The sequence below is a fragment of the Euleptes europaea genome, chromosome 3 (genome assembly GCF_029931775.1).
Source record: "Euleptes europaea isolate rEulEur1 chromosome 3, rEulEur1.hap1, whole genome shotgun sequence".
NCBI lineage: Eukaryota > Metazoa > Chordata > Lepidosauria > Squamata > Sphaerodactylidae > Euleptes > Euleptes europaea.
In genome coordinates this window covers 38,511,062-38,526,024 of record NC_079314.1, presented here as the reverse complement: position 1 = coordinate 38,526,024, position 14,963 = coordinate 38,511,062, and the positions used below count along the sequence as shown (strand labels likewise).

The window sequence follows — 14,963 nt, the reverse complement described above, 5'->3', positions numbered from 1 at the left end:
TGATTACACAAACCTGGGATTTTTAAGCATTATGGAAAACACTCGCAAAAAATTTGTGTCACTTTTCATGATCAGGTGCTTACCAGCAGCCACAGCAGGTGTCTTGTGTGGGGTTTTTTGGTTGTTGCTTTTTTAATTCTCCAAAGTTCCCAGACTGTGGCCCAGGGAAAGTAGCTCCCAGCCAGCTAAAGCAAGGCACACAACCCAGCAGAGATGCTGTTCTGGCTTGCTTTATGTTCTACCCTCTCTCCTTTGTGTGGGTAGGACCCTTTTCCCCTTTGCAGGTAGGATAGCTGGGGGCACCTTGTCCAGGAGCCGTTAGAGTTGGGCCACTTGGTCCAATTTTCTTGAAACTTTGCCTGTCTTTGTAAGATAAAATCATCACTGATAAATGAATACTTTGAACTCCTTGGTTGTCATAATGTTCAGGTTCTTTAATCTGCTGTTTCAAAATAGCTGAGCCATTAAGGTAATGAAGAATAAGTTTTGCCATTTCACACCAATAAAAAATTGGTCACTCCTGGTTTGTGTGACAGGCTTTTAATTACCTTGATATTAATGAACGAATCCCCCTATAAAGCCATTTATGGTTGTGGCTATCGCTGCCTCCACCGGCAGGAAATTTCACAATTTAATTACTCCTTAAGTAAAGAAGTATTTTATTTTTTCAGTCCTGAATGCATTGCCCATCAATTTCATTGGATGCCCACAAGTATTACGGGAGAAGGAGAAAAAGTTCCCTTTGTCCACTTTCGACCTCCCATACATAATTATACAAACCTCTGTCTTAACGTTGCTTACTTATTTTTTCTTTAAAGTTAAGTCCCAAACACCTTAATTTCTCCTCAGAGGGAAGACTACCCAACCACTTGGTCATCTTCATTTAACAGCACTGAGTGCAATAATAATCCTTTGTGGGATCCCCCTGCTCACTTCTCTCCATTGCGAAAACTATCCGTTTCTTTCTACTCTCTGCTTGCTGTCATTTAACCAATCCACCAGAGGATCCATCCTTATCCTATGACTGCTGAGCTTCCTCGTGAGTTTTTGATGAGCGACCTTTTCAAAAGCTTTTGGGCAGTCCAATGATATAATAGCCACCAGGTTACCTTTATTCACATGCTTGGTCTCAAAGAACTCTAAAAGCTTGATGAGGCAGGACTTCTTTGCAGAAGCTTTGCTCCTCTATGTGCTCAATAGTGCACTTAATAATTCTATCTTCTTCACTAACAATTTCTACTGATTTACCCAGAAATAGATGTCAGATTACCTCACTTCTCAGATATCAGCAGCAAGGTTGGTGTTTGTTACCTCTAAGCCAGCTTGTCCCAAAACATATTCCAGTGCAGCGGGGAAATGGAAAGATACATAGCAAATGAACTTACAGGAACTGAGGAAATAAATGTAAGCACATAAGGAGAGAAGGGACTGCATGCGCATAAAGTCCGTTTAGAGTAGCCAAATTGTGGTTTGACTGTGATGTCTGAATTGGGCGGGGAGAAATGTTAGGATCGACTTTAACAGATTTTCTAAGGCAGGGAAAGGCATTCCCATTTGTCATGGTGTTGCACTTGAGTGTGCGTTGATGCCCCTGCAATTGTTATTGATGGACTCCAAACATACAAAATTCACTGTTTAAAATATCTTGTAAGTACAAAATTAAGACACAGGTTTAGAGGAAAACACCATAATGAAATTATTTCATTTTTTTCCTTAACAACTCTTATGATATAGGTTCTTGTGAGACGCAGGGATGCCATTCACTAAGCTTCATGTCTAGGTGGGGATTTGAACCCAGGTCTTCCATGCTCAAGACTCCCACCAGTATACCACACTTTTGCTCAGTGTGTTGCAAAGATTCCCATGATGTCCAGTGGGCCTAAGAACTGTTCCATGTTGCATTTCTTTGCTTTTTTGAGGGGTATTTCTAGTTTCCTGTTGTTACCATTGTCATTTATACCCTGTCTTTCTCCCTGTTGGGGACCCAAAGCATCTTTCATCATTGTCCTCTCCTCTGTTTTATTCACACAATAACCCTGTGAGATAGGTTTGTTTATTTATTTATTTATATCTTGCCCTCATCCCTGGCCAAGCCAGGCTCAAGGCGGCTCACAACACCCCCACATGCAATACAATAAAACCACGTACAATAAAATTTTATAATTGCCGAAAACCAGATTCCATCTTCCACAGCAGAGTGGGTCTCCCAGATCCTCGACTCTAACCACTATAGCATGCTGACTCGCTTTCTGATGTATTTTTATACTTTTACTCTGCATTTAGCAAAGATCTTTTTATCACTGGATTGGTACTTTTACTCTGCATTTAGCAGAGAGTTTTTTACCACTACGTTGGTTTTAGAGGGGAAATGGTTGGGCAGAAAAAATAAATATCTACTCAATCTCTTGCACTGCAGAACATTTGAACAGCTAGCTCCACTCTGTCATCCTCTGCCACTATTTTGGATGAATCCTTCACATTGCAAATACATTTGCTGCCCAAATAAACTTTATTTATGGTAGGCATTTCTGCACGTAATTTCCTTTCCTTTATCCCTTAGAAGCTACTTGATCCATTGATCTTGAGCAGCATATATCTAATGTTTGAGGGATATAAGGACTGAAATAAATCTTGCCACTGACAATGTAGCCTTGGGATCCCTGTAACTTAGTAAAAAATATTTTCCAGAAAAACAAAATGGGCTTTTCAGCTGCCAAAAAAAAGAAAAAAAAGAATCAGTTTTCAAGGAACCAACAGTGAATCCCTGCCACTGCTCAGTCTACAGATATCAATGATCTTTAGCTGTCTCTTTTCCTTTTTGAGCGTTGCTGCATTTCAGTACTTTTGCTGTCACTACTCTCCCACCTTCCTAAGTTGACATACAGTTACATGAAATTGTTCAGATCCTTTGTCCGAAAACTTCCGTTATCAAATGAAACCAGAACCTTTGAAACGTCTGAGGAAGAATCGTGAGCTTTGCCATGGAGCACCACAGCCCTTCTCTCTGCAACATCACAATAACTGGAGAACATTTTTAAATGTTCCTTTTGAATTCCTTCCTTTAATTAACCTGGATTTTAAAGGTAGTAATGGGGAAAGATGCCCCTCGTAGATAATTTTTGCAAGTGACTCCACACTTTTGCTCTTTTGTGTGTGTGTGTGTGTGTGTGTGTACACGCGCGCTTAAATTTTCTGTTATTGTCCTGGATAATTGTGTTCAAAATGTAAACTAATACAGAGCTTCATTGGCAGGTTTTATTTTGTGCGGTGTTGAATTTTCAGCATATTTCTCAACTTGGCTTGTGGGAAAGGGTAATAAATTTGGAGACATTAAAACAATAAAACAGTAAATGTATGCTCCCATATTTTCTTTGGCGATGACACAGTTTTTAACATGAATTCAGAATACAGAATAAAAGGTTTGAAATTCTGCCAAAAGAGTTTTCCGAAAGACAGGGTTTTTGACTGTTAACACTCTTTGTAAGCTTGTTTGAATTTTTAAGGAGCAGTTGAGAAATATAGTCAAACAGTTATGTGGCATTTGTTTCTTTATTTATACTTATATTTATAGCCCACCCTCCCCCTGCATAGCAGGGCTCAGAGCGGGTAACTATTTACAATACACTAAATGAATACATGGATTAAAACTAAATTAAAACAGGACAATAGATGGTGCTAAAAAAGCAACGGTGTACATATTGCATAATGGGGAGGGGGCCCCACAAAGTCTAGGCTAGCTGAAAGATTTGCTGTATACTGTCACTGCCCTCAACTATATGCCTGGCTGAACAGCCTTTCCAGGCCTGACAAAACTGAACTAGGTTGTTCAAAGCTCAGGCCTCCCTAGACAGGGCTTTCTCAGCCCTGGCCCAAGTCGAGGACAGCCGGATAGCCAATGTTTCCTGTACAATTTCTGTGGCACTGTATGACAAACTGTTCAGTCTTCAATGGCATAAAGGCCAATTGCCAACATGGCCATTTTCTCCAGGGGAACTGATCTCTATCAGCTGGAGATCAGTTGTAATAGCAGAAGATCTCTAGCTGGTCCCTGGAGGTTGAGAAAACCACCAGCACGAAGGCTCAATCAAATCTTAATTGCATATATCATCTCAAAGTTTACTGCACATTTGTTCTTCAAAAAAATAACCCATACTTTATATACAATACAAATAAACCTAAATTCCTAACTGGATTGGTCACTGCTGGGTGGTTTTCTCAGTCTGTACTATAGCAGCATAGGTTTTCGTTTCCTCTAGTTACCTAGTACCTGGAGGTTGGCAACTCTACCAGTGTAGTGATTAGTGAGGTTGGATTGTACAGTTATTACTTATTAGCAAATGAGAGCTTTCTACCAGTTGGAAATCAGAATTTTAAAAATGATGCCGCCATGATTAGCCTTGGTGCAAACTGTCAAATAGGTTGACCAGGAAAGAATAATGACCTAATGGAAATTAGGAGCAACAAGTAGAAGGGTTTGGGTTTGTTTTGGGCTTGTGTTTTGTTTGTTTGCTTGTTTGTTTCTGGCCTCTTACCTCTTGAATAGCCAGGTGCTATTAATGTTGTTTTCACTGAGGCCGTGCCTGCTTGTCTGATAACCTGCCATTCCTACTTCATACAGCAAAGCCCACCAACCACCGACCAGGAGAAAGCTCCGTCTCCGCAGGCTCATCAGCCAGTAGCTTTGGCAGCGGATACAGTGTGGACAGCGAAGGAAGCAGCAGCACCAGCACTACCGGGGACAGCAATCCATTTCCCATTCCAAGAATGTAAGGCTTTGTCCAAACTGCTTTTACTACGCGTGGAGAAGCCATTAACTGGACTTATGTTTAGGGTTGCCAGCTCTGGGTTGGGGAATACCTGGAGATTTTGTGGGTAGAGCCTGAGGAGGCTGGGGTTTGGAGAGGGGAGGGACTTCAATGCCCTAGAGTCCAATTGCCGAAGCGGCCATTTTCTCCAGGGGAACTGATCTCTGTCACCTGGAGATCAGTTGTAATAGCAGGAGATCTCCAGCCACCACCTGGAGGTTGGGAACCTACTTATGTTCCTAGTCCTCAGCAAACTGTTTGATGTCCTTTCCCCCTTGAGACATTCATGCAGCCCACGTTTACTCAGAAGTAAGTCGATGGGGCTTACCTCCGGCAAATTTGCTTTAAACTTGTAGACCGATCTTCAAACATTAAGCAGTCATAAAACTCAGCCAAGAAGTCCTAGAAGGCTGAAGCGGGAAGCAGAACAAACATTACGCCCAACCTCAGCCTAGAACTCCTTCAGACTTCAGCGAAATAATTCAGCCACATGAAACTGTGCAGAGAAATTATCCTCAGAATATTCCCAGAGCATTTTGAAACTATTTTTTGGAGGAATTTTAAAAACAGACCCTCCTAAGCTGTCTTCCTGTTGAAACAGAGCATAGAAAGGAGAAGATGCCAAGAAATCCCTCTTCTTGTTTGTGTGCTGTGGTGGAATGAATTGCTGGAAAAAGTTGTCAATAATATTAACTATAGTGATGAAATTTATGCATATGCCGGTAGGTGACAAATATAGAACATCATATTAATATAAATTTACTAGCTTTCTAATAAATATTAAATTATTGGGGACCATAATGCATCATTTTGCCCCTAGAATGCAAGGGACAGAAGTGGACTAAGCCACACCCACTACAAGAAGTATTAGATCAATGCGAGACCATGGCAATGTCAATCTCCTGCCACTATTCTGGCCAACCTTATTGGGCAAAGTATTTCTCTTCTAGACGAGATGCCTTGTTGATGTGTAAGTGAAGACTTGTCTGCTTTAGTTCTTCCATTTTGCTATCAAGTGTTCCATCGGACATCACAAGCATTCTTACGATCCGTACAAGCCAACCTTGGCCTCAGGAGATTGTCTTCCAGATAGGGTTTCCAGGTCCCCCCTCTCCTCCAACAGGAGATTTTGGGGCCAGAATTACACGCGCGTGGCCACGAGCTATTCGATCCCATCATTTCCAGTTTACTTCCGGAAGCGCCACAGCGCAATGGGACGATTTACCACTCAAACCCCCATTTGAGTGGTAAATCATCCTGTCGCGCTCTGACGTTTCTGGAAGTAAACCAGAAGTGACAGGATTGCATTGTGTTGCTCGCAGTCATGTGCACACGATCCTTGCTTTGAAACAGCCGATGGATTGGCATGCTATTGCTTGCCATTCCAAGCCACCTGGCAACCCTACTTCCAGAGGAACTCCAATCCATTCACTGTTTCTTCGTATGATATAGGGTGTTCAGGGCAGCACTAACATATGGCAGCAGAAGATAACAAGAAGCCATCCATCTTAATGTTGTTTTTTTAAAAAAAAGTTTTCTCTTGTACGTCTTCTAGAAGAATCAGTTTGGCCTATAAGGTTTTGTATGATAGCCAGCGTGGTGTAGTGGGTAAGAGCAGTGGACTCTAAACTAGAGAACCAGGTTTGATTCCCCACTCCTCCACATGAGCGACAGACTCTAATCTGGTGAACCGGGTTGGTTTCCCACTCCTACACATGAAGCCTGCTGGGTGACCTTGGGCTAGTCACAGTTCTCTTAGAGCTCTCTCCACCCCACCTACCTCACAAGGTATCTGTTGTGGGGAGAGGAAGGGAAGGAGATGGTAAGTCTGTTTGATTCTCCTTAAAAGGTAGAGAAAATTGGCATAAAAAAACCAACTCTTCTTCTATGATTAAAAATTGCTAAATTGTTTAGCCTGTAGATTAGAAGAAATTACTCCCTGAAGTAAAAAGAGTTTTCAGTCACAAGTATGATTACGTAACTTAAGTATGTAATTAGTTATATTATTCCCTAATAATATAATAAGTTTTGGAAAGCGTTGGAGGATGAACATTTCAAAATACTTATCCCTTGAGCTAATGAAGATAACAGAATCAATGAGGTACTTCTACAGCAGATCAAGGAAGTTGATACCCACAGGAAATAACGGTGGAGTTTTTTTAGCTTGTCATAGAATGAGGGTAGGTGAGCCTCATTCTCTTCCATCTCTCCTGAGACAGAAAGGGTGCCACGGATCTCCCATGGTCACCGCTCAACCCTGACATTCCGCTCTTTAGGGAGCATGTTTAGTTTTTGGTGGGGGTGGAGATTAATTTACTAAGTCATTTGTTCCTGCATATGCGCACACACACACCCAACTATATGGAGACCCCACACACAACACCATAGCTGTGAATGGCCTGGTTTTGCTGCATCCGTCATCCACACAGAGGCCAGACAGTGATGATGCTGAAATTTGGTGCCGCTGCAGTCCAAGGTTACTTCCATGGTTGTGAAGGTCAAGGAATGAACTTCTCTCAAAGCACCCCAGAAAATCTTTGTTTTTTGACCGATCTCTGTGTCACAGCATTATCAGTCGAGGGCTTTGTATTTTTCAACAGAGGAAAGATGAACCAGAATGCACAAGAAGCACTGAAGCCATCAGGAGTAGGATTAACAGAGTCTGAAGGTAAATGAACATGTTAATGTCAGATGAACTTTACAGACATCTTTTGTTACAAACACCTTTTCTCCATTCTGCATTTTATTATTCCCCATAGAACTATATGGCAGCAACACACTTATACAAGCAAAAGCAAAGGCCTGTACTGAGGGACGAGAGGGCTAGATGTGTTCCTTGCCTTTGCTGATCCTAATGGCCGGTGTGATAAGCAGTGAGGTCCGGCAAATCATGCTTACTTATCAGCACAGTTCCCTGGGTCTCACATGACTTCCTCCAGTGTGGTGTAGTGGTTAAGAGTGGCGGACTCTAATCTGGAGAAACGTTTTGATTCCCCACTCCTCCATATGAGCAGCAGACTCTAATCTGGTGAACCAGGTTTGTTTCCCCACCCCTCCTCGTGAAGCTTGCTGGGTCACCTTGGGCCAGTCACAGTTCTCTTAGAGCTCTCTCAGCCCCACCTCCCTCGCAAGGTGTCTGTTGTGGCTAGGGGAAGGGAAGGTGATTGTGAGACGCTTTAAGACTCCTTTAGGTAGAGGAAAGCGGGGTATAAAAACAACTCTTCTTCTTCCGTGTATTGGAGGAGCACATGGATCTGAGATGCACAGTTGCGTCCCACTGCATGTAGGTTTGTGTGTCTGTAAAGTGCCTTCAAGTCACAGCCGACTTATGGTGACCCCTTTTGGGGTTTTCATGGCAAGAGACTAACAGAGCTCATCCCAATATGTGGCTGTCACTTGGCTGCATGTGTTCTTTAGCTGAAAGTAATGTCATGAATTCCTTCCATAGGAAGAACTCTGTTGTGAGCAGAGTATGTCATTTATGGAGAACATTCAGCATCTTAGATCCTTTTCCAGCTTTAGCTGTACAAACCTTCTCTTATCTGGAACTGTGAGCCTCGAAAACGCTGTTCTGTTTTTCACATTGCTCCAAGACACTGAAGCGAAAAATAGCCAGCTTGAAGTCTTTCAGAGTACAGCCGGCAGTGCCTATTTTTAGTCTTCCAAGTGCAGAGCGCCTGAGATTGCAAAAACCTCTGAAAGGCTATCTGTTGGTGCCCCACAAATCAAGCATCACAGTAACTGATTTGTAATGACTACTACTGATCATTGTCAGTGTTAACTCTTTGTTCTCATGGTTAATTCTTCATATTTGTTATAACCACACCGTCAAGCATATTCAGTTCATCCCAATTTTTCTCCTCTCGTTGCTGATGAACCAATGCATATCCTTTCTTCATTTGCAGGTAAAACCCAGATGGTGGGTGAAATAAAGATTGCTCTAAAGAAGGAAATGAAGACAGATGGTGAACAGCTAATAGTGGAGATCCTTCAGTGTAGAAACATCACATACAAGTTTAAATCACCAGATCACTTACCAGGTACCAGTTGCACATGGGCATTTTAATATGGAAATAATATTCCAGTTAATAATTCATATGTACTCATCATCGATTACTGCATTCTTGTAATCTCTGCAGAGTCAGGAGTTTGGGGGCAAATTCTCTTGCTAGTGGGAAATATCCTTGCTAAAGGCAATGGTCAAGGAAAGAATGAATGTTTTTTAAGGCCAAAATGAATGCTACCCCACAACTGCCTGTAATATTACCCCATATCCTTGCAGTGTGCCCTCAGGAAGTGGTGACCTTGCAATTTAAAAAGCCCTGCAAGACGGGAGGGGGTGCTTAACCCTTCCCCCACCAGCCACTCATAAGGTGGCTTCCATGAAGAGTTGAAAAATACAGTAAACGCAATATACAAAGATATACAAACTCACATTGACACTAAAAGCCCAGAAGCTTAAAAAAAATACTACAAGATACAACTTTCAACCAACCGACAGCATGAAAAGCAATAGAGAACACAAAAAAACATCCTACCACCACAAGGGAGGAAGAAGTGGAAACAAAGAAAACCAGGGTCAGCTAGTAAACGGCCTGAGGAGAAAAAAAGAAAGGCACAACCCCCTCCCAGCTGTTCCCCCCCCCCATTTCAAGGATTGCAGGAACCATTTTTACCTCATAAATACGAATCTGGAAGTGTTGGGGGGAACATTGGGGGGGACAAGTTTCCTGTTGCAAATCTTCTCCTCCCCAGGACGCTTTGCATGGAAGAGCCCCTCAGGCGAACATCACACCCATCTCAATATATCGCAGTGTGTCCCTCAGATACGTCAAGATTTGTTTGTTCCAAATATCTGTCTCCATACTCTCTCACAGACATACAAAGTCAAAAAAAGTCCTTTTTAAAAATAAAACAGCATAAAAGAGGAGGAAGAGCAGATAGCTCCTAGCTGGAACATCACCCCCTCACCCCTACAGAATATAGGATGAAATGCCTCTATAAAAATTGAGACAAACATAGAATCATAGAGTTGGAAGGGACCTCCAGGGTCACCTCCAGTCCAACCCCCTGCACAATGCAGGAAATTCACAACTACCTCCCCCCACACCCCCAATGGCCCCTACTCCATGCCCAGAAGATGGCCAAGATGCCCTCCCTCTCATCATCTGCCTAAGGTCACAGAATCAGCATTGCTGACAGATGGCCATCTAACCTCTGCTTAAAAACCTCCAGGGAAGGAGAGCTCACCACCTCCCGAGGAAGCCTATTCCACTGAGGAACTGCTCTAACTGTTAGACAGTTCTTCCTAATGTCTAGATGGAAACTTTTTTGATTTAATTTCAACCTGTTGGTTCTGGTCCGACCTTCTGGAGCCACAGAAAACAACTCGGCACCATCCTCTATATGACAGCCCTTCAAGTATTTGAAGATGGTTATTATATCACCTCTCAGTCTTCTCCTTTTGTCTAAAGTGTTTCAACCAGAAAATGAATTTTATTCTTTAGTCCTCAGGCACTGCAGGCAGACAGCAAGTCAAGAACCCAAAAAAGAATGTGTGGCAATATCTGGTTTTTGGATCAATTATTTAAAAATCCAAATAATAACTCAGAGCGTCCTTGGTGCTATTGGCTCTGATTGCTACCACAGACTAGGTTGCACCATTGATCTGGGTTCCAAAAGTGCCAACCTTCAGTCCCTAGAAGTTGTACTCCATCTAGAAGTCGGTCAGAACCACCTGCTAAGAAAGCCAGTTTTTACCCTTTAAAAAAAAATTATTGTTTTTTCATACATTCCATACTATCAATTAACATTGCCTTTCAATCTTATCTAATTCTCAATTAAATCTAACATATATATAACAATCATCTTCCCCTACTTTGACCTCCCCCTTCCTTCTTCTGTCTCTAACTTATCTTCGTAATCCTCTTAGCAATTATTTTCTAATTCTTTATAAAAAAAAATATAAAACCTTCTACAGTTATTAAAGGAAAGAAAGAAAAAACAAGAAAATTGACTTAACTGATAACAAGTTGAATTAGTCTAAGTTATAACCTTTAACATTTTGCACATTAAGTTCATTTTTACAATAAACAATCCACGCCTCCCACTCCTTAACAAATTCATCATTATCTTTTTGATTTACCAACTCAGTCAATTTTGCCATTTCTGCTAGTTCAAACATTTTATGAATCCAATTAGTTTTGTCCGGTATTTCAGTCATTTTCCATTTAGTTTTTACCCTTTTTTTTTTTTTTTTTTTGAGCAGATCTTTTCAAACTTGGATACAATACAGCCTAAACAGAATAAATAAATAGAATAAATCTATACCAATGGTTCTGACATTTGAAAAATAGATTAAATAGAACATTTGATAAAACAAACTAGTCTTAATCAACAAGATTCAAGCTTTCATGGACTGGAGCCCTTTTTATCAGATGTACATAGCAGCTCCTCAGAAGGCAGACATTTATATATGAAGTAATAAAGAGGGGGAGGGAAACCCAGCTAGGTCAAGTGGCCATGATGTCCTCCTCTTCTTTCCCCTTATCTTAATGATGCCGGAGAAACTGTAGTAAACATTGCTCTTTCTTCTGCACTTGGTGTTCATGTTTCAAGAGTCATAATTTTTTAGTACTAATAAGACATCATATCCATAAATTTTTGTGTTCTTCCATACTTTTATAATCTGTGACAATTTTATTGATAATGTCTGACAGTTAACAGCTATGTTAACAACCAGGCTACAGGTGGCACAAAACTAGGAGAAAATGCACTGATGATTACATGGTAATATAAGAAATGGGAAATCTTGACAATCATGACAATAGAGAATAGTTTTCTGAGGAATGTCCGAGAATACTTTTCCATGGAATGTAAGTTCTCAATGGAAGTACCTGAAATTTTATTTCTGGAAAATATACACTTTGCTTAATATTGGCAAACGATATACATTGTTTGTACCTCACATTTAAAACTGAGAGATTTTCCCGCTGTCCCAATTATTTTTAGCTTTAAAAGGTAAAGGTAAAGGTCCCCTGTGCAAGCACCAGGTCATTGCTGACCCATGGGGTGACGTCACATCCCGACGTTTCCTAGGCAGACTTTGTTTATGGGGTGGTTTGCCAGTGCCTTACCAATGTGCAATTTTTGGCTTACCAGTGCTCAATTGATTAACAGGCTTCTGAGTGATAGGTTGAACTGTTTATTTGAACAGATCTATATGTGAAGCTGTATGTTGTCAACCTTGCTACTCAAAAGAGAGTGATGAAGAAGAAAACAAGAGTATGCAGGCATGACAGAGAACCTTCGTTCAATGAAACTTTTAGATTCAGTTTGAATCCTAGCGGACATTCTCTCCAGGTAATCCTGTGTTTTAATATAAATTATCATTATGCTTACTGTTTTTGTCTGTTGCTATTTGAGACTCTTCCACTGATTTGCTTAATCACAAACCAGATAGAGGTCTTTTATGCATGGGCACTTACTTTCTCTGCTTGTCCAACTCAGTTTTTCATGGGGGTTATGCATGAGTTTTCTGTCCCTTGTGCCCAGCCCACATAATGTCTGGGTCTTCCTGAGCCTGTTGTAACATGATTCTTTGATCTCCCCTGAGATCAGCTCAGGTCAAATCATCCCCAATTCCATGCATAAGCCAAACCACGAGAGAGGGGAGCTGGGGGGGTGGGGTGACGTTTTTCTCACAGTAAGCACTACAGCCAATTACAAAGCAGTGTTTTCAAGGGACGGGGACTCAGACACTTCCAGATTTCTGCTGGTGATTCAGCAGTACTCTGGAAAACCCAAGACTTTCTCCAGGGCAAACAGTAATCCTCTGGTGTTGAGTAAAGAAGTACTTCCTTTTTTCCCACCCTGAATCTTGCCTACAATTTCTAGCATTATGAGAGAGGAAGAAAAAATTATTTCTACTTTCCCTGCCCCGCACATAATTTTATAAACTTCTAGCATGTCCCCCTTAGTATTCTTTTTTTTTCTAAACAGAAAAATTCCAGATTTTGACCTTTCTTTATAGAAATGGTATTCCAACCCTTTAATCCTGTTGGTTTCCCAGCTCCATTTCTCTAGTTTTGCTAAGGTCATTGAAACCAGTAAGAGTTGAGGAGTCCCCACTTCTATTAACATAGTTCAGGAATGCCAAGCCCTCATTCAGCCCTTGTGTCAGACATTTTGAGTAATTCTGATTCAGTAGTTGATCAAATGACCAAGGGGCTGGAACATCTTTCCTACAATGCAGTCACTTTCAGTTGAAGCAAGGGCCATCTGCGCTTGCTTAGGGGAGATCTCTCAAAACTAGGATTGATCTCCCAATGACAGCCCTGGAGAAAAATGGCTGCCTTGGAGCCATAATGTCTATGGCATTATATCCTGCTGAAGCTCCTCCCCAACCCCCCAACCCCGGTTCTGCTCCCAAATCTCCTGGAGTTTTTACAACCTGAAGTTGGCAAATCTAGCCTTGCTTAGTGGCCCTCTGACCACTCATTTCATGCTCAGCACAAACCCAAATAAAGAGTAGGAGGGATGCTTATGAGCTTGCTATGGAATGCATTCTATGGTAGGAAGGAAGGCGAGTTACCAAAAAAGGACTGATCAATATTTCTGAAAATAGACCAGAAGGAAGCAAGGTGGGGGGAAAAGTGGAGGGGATTTCTGTAGCACATAATGGACTGAGTTCTGTTTGGGCAGAATGTTATTTTTATTTATTTATTTTAAAATGTCTCTATCCTATATTTCTCCCACCAATCAAGACCCAAGGCAGTTTACCAAAACAAGTCACATCCCGTATGATATGACAGTACAAACCTTGTGCAATAGACTGGAAAGATCTCTGTCCTTTCCCCAGGCAGGCTTTACTGACAGAAGAACTGGGGAGGGGATGACTCTCTTCCTCTGCCCTGGCTGGAAACACTCCACTCCCTCAGTGGCAGACGTATGGACCAGAAAGAAAAGACGCCGTTCACCTTTGCACTCCCTTAAAATGGGGTGGGGAGAGACTGAGGATATGTTGCACATGCTTACATGCATTGATTGCATCAAAGCAAATAAAAATTATTAGGTAAAGCTTGCATTTGACATGGATGAAGTTATTAATTTGTGAAATAAAGGCACTCTGGACACCCTTTATCATGTTTCTGAAAAAGAAAGGGGCGAGGAATAGGATATTAGCAGTCCAGAACTTCTCAACTAGCAACTTGTAGTGTGAGGAAGATTGTTGCCAAAAGATAGTTTGGCTCTAAGACAGTAACTGACCCCCAAGTCACCAAGAAACCTGCGTGGCTTCCCCCTTCTGAAACCAGTACTCTAACTGCTAAGTCACACAGGCTGTTTTTGGAGTCCTGATCTCTGTAACCCATCTATTCTTTTCTTTTTTCTTCCGTTTCTAGATTCTCCTTGTTTCCAATGGAGGGAAGTTTATGAAGAAGACTTTAATTGGCGAGGCATATATCTGGCTTGACAAAGTGGACCTCAGGAAAAGAATAGTAAACTGGCACAAACTTTTGGTCAGCTCAACACAGGCGCACTGAGCAAACACGTCTGCTTGGGGGCAGCTAGGCTTTTGAGGTGTCTGTCCACGTGATTCCAAGACTCTAGTTTGATGTTGTGTTTGGCGAGGTTTTCAGAATACTGAGGAGGAAGAGCAGGTTTCCATGAGGGCTAATTAATTGTTCTGCTGTAGTTAAAAGAAATTGTAAAACAACACAGCAAAGAAAAAAATCTACCACCCTGGGCCCAGAAGTCAAAATGGCTGTGCTTGAAAAGAGCTCTGTGGTGCTGGAATCTCTGTGGCTATGAAGATAACGCATTTGAAGGCAGATGTCAGTGCGGGCTGCAGCTGGAGGCAGAATCTCTGCATGGAAGACAGATCAATCTGGGTCTTGGCGTGACCAGAGGGGAGCTCATTTTATGCAAAAGCACCTAAGCCTTTCCTATTCCCAACACTTGGGAAGACTCATCCATGTTCTTTTTCACTTCAGACAATCTGGTGACTGGCTGTAGCGAGATGACGCTCCAGAAGGCAAAGATACTTTATTTGAAATGGTTCGATAATTCTATTTCATATCATTGGTTATATGCAACGGAGAGCAAGTTCGAAATGATAATATCTGTATTAGAACTGTGAAATGACCACCTTGAAACGTG

At 41.6% G+C, this 14,963-nt stretch overlaps 1 protein-coding gene across 1 annotated transcript in view; it reads left to right on the top strand.

Annotated features, from left to right (window-relative positions):
• Positions 1-14,472, top strand: part of PCLO (piccolo presynaptic cytomatrix protein) — a 171,879-nt gene extending 157,407 nt beyond the window's left edge. The window contains exons 22-26 of the mRNA XM_056845841.1: positions 4,619-4,766; positions 7,406-7,473; positions 8,711-8,845; positions 12,022-12,167; positions 14,207-14,472. Of these exons, the coding sequence (XP_056701819.1) occupies positions 4,619-4,766; positions 7,406-7,473; positions 8,711-8,845; positions 12,022-12,167; positions 14,207-14,347 (638 nt within the window). The 3' untranslated portion in view covers positions 14,348-14,472. The remainder of the gene's footprint in view (positions 1-4,618; positions 4,767-7,405; positions 7,474-8,710; positions 8,846-12,021; positions 12,168-14,206) is intronic.
• The last annotated feature ends 491 nt before the right edge of the window (positions 14,473-14,963 follow it).